This window comes from Carlito syrichta, unplaced genomic scaffold, assembly GCF_000164805.1.
Source record: "Carlito syrichta isolate Samal-C Ts95f unplaced genomic scaffold, Tarsius_syrichta-2.0.1 Scaffold169305, whole genome shotgun sequence".
Classification (NCBI taxonomy): domain Eukaryota; kingdom Metazoa; phylum Chordata; class Mammalia; order Primates; family Tarsiidae; genus Carlito; species Carlito syrichta.
The window spans coordinates 13,006-17,660 of NW_007113401.1; the positions used below are offsets into that span (position 1 = coordinate 13,006).

Here is a 4,655-nt window from a genome sequence, read left to right on the forward strand (position 1 = left end):
TCCCCCGCCCCTTCTCCGCCCAGGTCCCAAGGGTGCCGCGAAGTGTCCCGAGCCCGCGCCCTCCACCGGCTCTCCCTCCGCCTCCACCTAGGAGGGCCCGCGCTCGACGGGGAAGACGCGCCCTCCGCGGACCGCCAGGCCCCTTCCCGGCCGGGGCGCTGTCGGGCGAGACGGCCGCTGCGAGGAAGGAGCCGGTCCTCAGGCCCCGCCCCCGCCCCCGCCGGGCCGTGGCTTCCCCAGCGCCGGGCACCCGTCGGCGCTCAATAAATGCTTATGAGTGGACCCGTGTCAGACGAGGCCTGGTGTTGGGGACAAGGTGGCGTGAACGGTGCCAGCCCCCCCGCTTAATCCCTGGGGACGGGGCGACCTGCTTGGTGCCAAGAAACGAGTGGGTGCCGCGGGGTGGCTGCCAGGTCCTGAGGGACCACCCAGCCCTGCAGCTGTGAGCGCCACTGACCACGGGGCAGCACCAGCCCTTTCTGTGACATGTTTACAAGATGGCCTGACTCCTGACTCACACTCGTCTGGCCCTGCATGGAGTGGGGCTTGGTGTGAAGGGGATCCGAGGGACAGAGATGTGCCCGCCATCTCCACCACTAGGAAGATGGACGGTTATGTTACTACGGACAGACTGACGCCTGGTGACCTGCCAGTTGAGAGGAAAGGACTCGTGGAGGTGGGAGATGGGACTACGGAACAGGTGGCCAGAGCCTGAGCAGCTTGAGTGGGGGTGGAAGGGGCTGAGACTCAGTCCCCTGGGGGGGTCCCCACAACTTTCTCCACCTCCAGTGAGCAGGTGGCAACCCTGGTTGGCTGCTGCCCACATAGTCTCCTTAGGGGTCGGCCCTTGAGGGTCCCCTCTGCCCTTGGTTTTCCGACTTGATCTGGGACCTGAGGCCCTGGGCTTGGGGGGAGGAGAAGGGATGCCGGTGCCCGAGTGAGCATCTGTGATGGCGTCGGTTTCAGTGCCCCATCCCCTAGCCAACTGCGAACTTCACAGGCCAGAGCAGCTGGGGCAGAGACCCGAGACACCGCGAGTCCAGCCAGCACAAGTGGTCCTCCCTCCCCTCCTGTGTGAGAGCCACAAGCAGTGTGACTCCTGACGCTGCAGGTGTGTGGCCAACGTCAGAGAGGTCGTATTCTGTAGACTGGGGTGACAGCAGCACCTGGCTGTTGCCTGCATCCACGGCAGTTTCCCCGGATGCTGCCTCATGGCTGGGACCTGGAAGGAGTGTGACCCATGAGCAAGGCCAGGCCATCTGAGTGCTGGACTTAACTGTCCAGCAGTGTGGCCACCCACATCTCAGCAGGCATGCACCCTACAGTGACCTAGATGTGTATGCACACGCAGCCACCGGCCCCATCAGTCTTTCCAGGGAGGCTGAGGGGAGGTTTGTACAGGGCAGAATGTGGACCAAAGCCTCAGAGCAGTGGGTCACGGGGCCTCATAACAGTCATTTATTACTGCTCTTCCCATAAGAAATAGAAACCAGAGAAAAACAACCAACAAAAGGAGCCCTTCCCTCCTGGGAAAAAAGATTCTGAACCTTCCATAACCCTAGCCAAGGAGCCTAAATTTGCAAATCCAGATACGATGGGCCCTGTTTGCAGGAAACCGGCCTCCCGGAAGCTGCAGGATCCCTCCAGGGATCCCTACCTGACTCCAGGGAGGCTGTGGACCTGGGACCTTCTGCATGAGGCCCATAGGAGGCGGACTGCGTGGCCAGCTGAAGGGAGGTTTCTGGGGCTCACTAAGACCCCTTGGAGGGGAAACGACATGGGGGCTGGTGGCCATGGGGGTTGGAGTGCAGAGGATATACTTGTGCACACACAGGCCTCACTCCCCAGGTCCTTGGGGGAGAAGCCTACAAGCCCCTCCAGGGCTGCTCCCCTCGAGGGACAGTCCCTGTGCCCTTGGGAGGGTGGGGCGCGGGGCCCTTCCCCGCTGGCTTTGCCTTGCGGTAGCTGAGGCGCTTGAAGGCTTCCAGGTCACGGTGGGTGCTCATGATCAGCCGGCTGTGGGGACACAGGCACACACACATCATGCATAGGAAGAGGCCACCTGTGCAGTGCAGGCTGGGCTGTCCCGTCCCTCCCCAGAAGGGGGAGGACACAGCACGGGCCCTGCTGCCTACTGGGACAGCTCATGCCTCACTCTCCCCCACCCCACCGGGCCCTCCCCACGGCTTCCTGTGGGCCTGACCCGGCCCAGCCCTTACTTCAGGTTGGAGAGCTCGACGACAAGGCCGCACACGACACCCGTTGCGTCCTCCATCCTGGAGGCCTCAGAGGCCTGGGTCCCCACATGGGCCCTGCAGAAGGATTCAGAGTGGAGACCTGGGACAGCGCTCGAAGCCGCCCTCAGGAGGGACTTTCACTGCCTCCTTTGTCTCTTCTGGTTGTCTGCCAGGCCCCTGTGTGCTCGTGCCCACCCTGGACACTGAACGTGGGAGGAGTAGACAGGTGAAGCGCCCACCTCAGTAGGTGTGCAGCCCTCAGAGGTGGGCAGGACAGATCGCCCTCCTGGCCTCAGGCCAACAGCTCTCCCAAAGCGGTCCAACCCCAGGCCTGGCAGCACCCCTTGCCCTGTCACTACAGAAACCCAGGCCTCAGTCTCTTGTTGATCTCTCTCAGCCTCAGGCCTCTAACCCTGGGACCCTCTGGAGGCTTCCAGACATCCATGGCGGGTCACACCGCCCCAGTGAGGCCCCTGGAAATTCAGTGTGAACTCTCCCTCTGCCTCAACAGCAGTAGGGCCAAAGCCGCCTCTGGTCCACGTGCAGGTTGTGTGGGGGAGGCAGTGAGTGACACAACAGGTCCTAGTCACAGGGAGCATACAGGGACAGGAGGTAGGACAGGACCGCCCAGATCGGGTGGGGGGCCGGGCATTGCTAAGGGCTACATCCCAAACCTCCACACCCGCCAGGCAGAAATGGAAACTTGGCCATAAATAATCGATAAGCTACCACCTCTGCAGAGAAGCAGGTTCAAGCACAAGGTGGCAGAATGACTGCCCAGAGCAGGTCACGGGCAGTGCTGGAGGACACAGGAGGACGTGATGGGCTGTGGAGGCTCTGTGTGTGGGTGGGGAGAGGGGCCCTCCTCACACAGTGGGAAGGAGGGTGCATCTGGTGGCCTGCAGGAGGGAAAGGTGGCCACCCGGGGGGCAGAGCCGGGAGAGGAGAGGAGATGAGGCAGGTCAGAGTCCTTCGAGTGCCTGCCCAGCACCAGGGCTGGGGTCGGCCCCTAGGTGGTCCCAGCCAGTGGTTCTGAGCCCTGTCTGCATCATATTTCTTCTCCTCAGAGACATGGGTTGCTCTGGCCCCTTAACCCAGAGAGACCACATGCATGCAGTGAAATAGCACACAGAGCTGGGGCTCTGCCCCAGGCCTTCTGGGGAAGACACCAGTTTGGGTGAAGGTCGCTGATCACCAGTTCTCCACTTTGCGGGAGCAGGGGGACACGCACAGTTTGAGAAACAGGGCTTAGCTCCCTTATTGGATTAAGGAAAGCGAAGCCCAGGAGAACTGGGCTCACTCCTCCATCACCCTCTTCAGGAGAATGGGCAAGGGTCCAGGCCCCGCACAGTGGCTCAAGCCTGTAATCCCAACACTTTGGGAGGCTGAGGTGGGAGGACTGCTTGAGCCCAGGGCCACATGGTGAGACCTTGTCTCTACAAAAAAAATCAGCCAGGTGTGACAGCAGCTACCTGTAGTCCCAGCTACTCAAGAGGCTGAGGCAGAAGGATCACTTGAGTCCAGGAGTTGGAGGCTGCAGTGAGCCATGATCTTGCCACTGCACTCCAGCTTGAACAGAGTGAAACCTTGACTGGGGCGGGGGCAGACTCGGTGGCTCAGCCTGTAATTCCAGCACTCGGGGAGGCCGAGGCAAGTGGATTGCCTGAGCCTGCGGGTTCGAGACCCACCTGGGCAACTTGGCGAGCCCTTGTCTCTACAATAAATAAAAAATTAGCTGGGCGTGGTAGCGCGCGCCTGTAGTTCCGGCTACTTGGAAGGCTGAGGCAGAAGGATTGCTGGAGCCCAGCAGGTCGAGGCTGCGGTGGCCGGGAGCATGCCACTGCTTCCAGCCTGGGCAATGGAGTGAGACACCACCTCAAAAAAATATATATATATATGTTGAAGGTTAACACATGTGAGGCCAGGCTCGGTGGGCGGCTCAGCCTGTAATCCTGCACCTTGGGAAGCCGAGGTGAGTGAATTGCCTGAGCCCGCGGGTTTGAGACCCGCCTGGGCAACTTGGTGAGACCTCATCTCTATAATAAATCAAAAATTAGCCAGGCATGGTAGCGCGCACCTGTAGTTCCAGCTCCTTGGAAGGCTGAGGCAGAAGGATCGCCGGAGCCCAGTAGGTCAAGGCTGCGGTTGCCGGGAGCGGCCCCTGTACTCCAGTCTGGGTGTCAGAGTGAGACTCCAACTCAAAAAAAAAAGGAAAGTTAACACATGTGCACATAAACTGGCTTCCTCCAACTGAAACTGTCTTCACAGAGTTAACAAGAATTTTGGACAGAAACATAGTTATAGGGCCAGGTGAGATGACTGACACTTTGTAATCCCAGCACTTTCAGAGGCCAAGGCGGTAGGGTTGCTTGAGCCCAGAGTTCAATACCAGCCTAAGTAATATAGCAAGACCTCATC

At 60.3% G+C, this 4,655-nt stretch overlaps 2 protein-coding genes across 2 annotated transcripts in view; one reads left to right on the forward strand and one right to left on the reverse strand.

The window, feature by feature from the left end:
• NANOS3 (nanos C2HC-type zinc finger 3) overlaps positions 1-191 on the forward strand; it is a 2,623-nt gene extending 2,432 nt beyond the window's left edge. The window contains exon 2 of the mRNA XM_008051281.1: positions 32-191. Coding sequence (XP_008049472.1) covers positions 32-91 — 60 coding nt within the window. The 3' untranslated portion in view covers positions 92-191. The remainder of the gene's footprint in view (positions 1-31) is intronic.
• Positions 192-1,865: 1,674 nt separating this feature from the next.
• Positions 1,866-4,655, reverse strand: part of CUNH19orf57 (chromosome unknown C19orf57 homolog) — a 19,486-nt gene continuing 16,696 nt past the window's right edge. The window contains exons 7-8 of the mRNA XM_021709231.1: positions 2,220-2,312; positions 1,866-2,016 (exon numbers count right to left, since the gene is read on the reverse strand). Of these exons, the coding sequence (XP_021564906.1) occupies positions 1,866-2,016; positions 2,220-2,312 (244 nt within the window). The remainder of the gene's footprint in view (positions 2,017-2,219; positions 2,313-4,655) is intronic.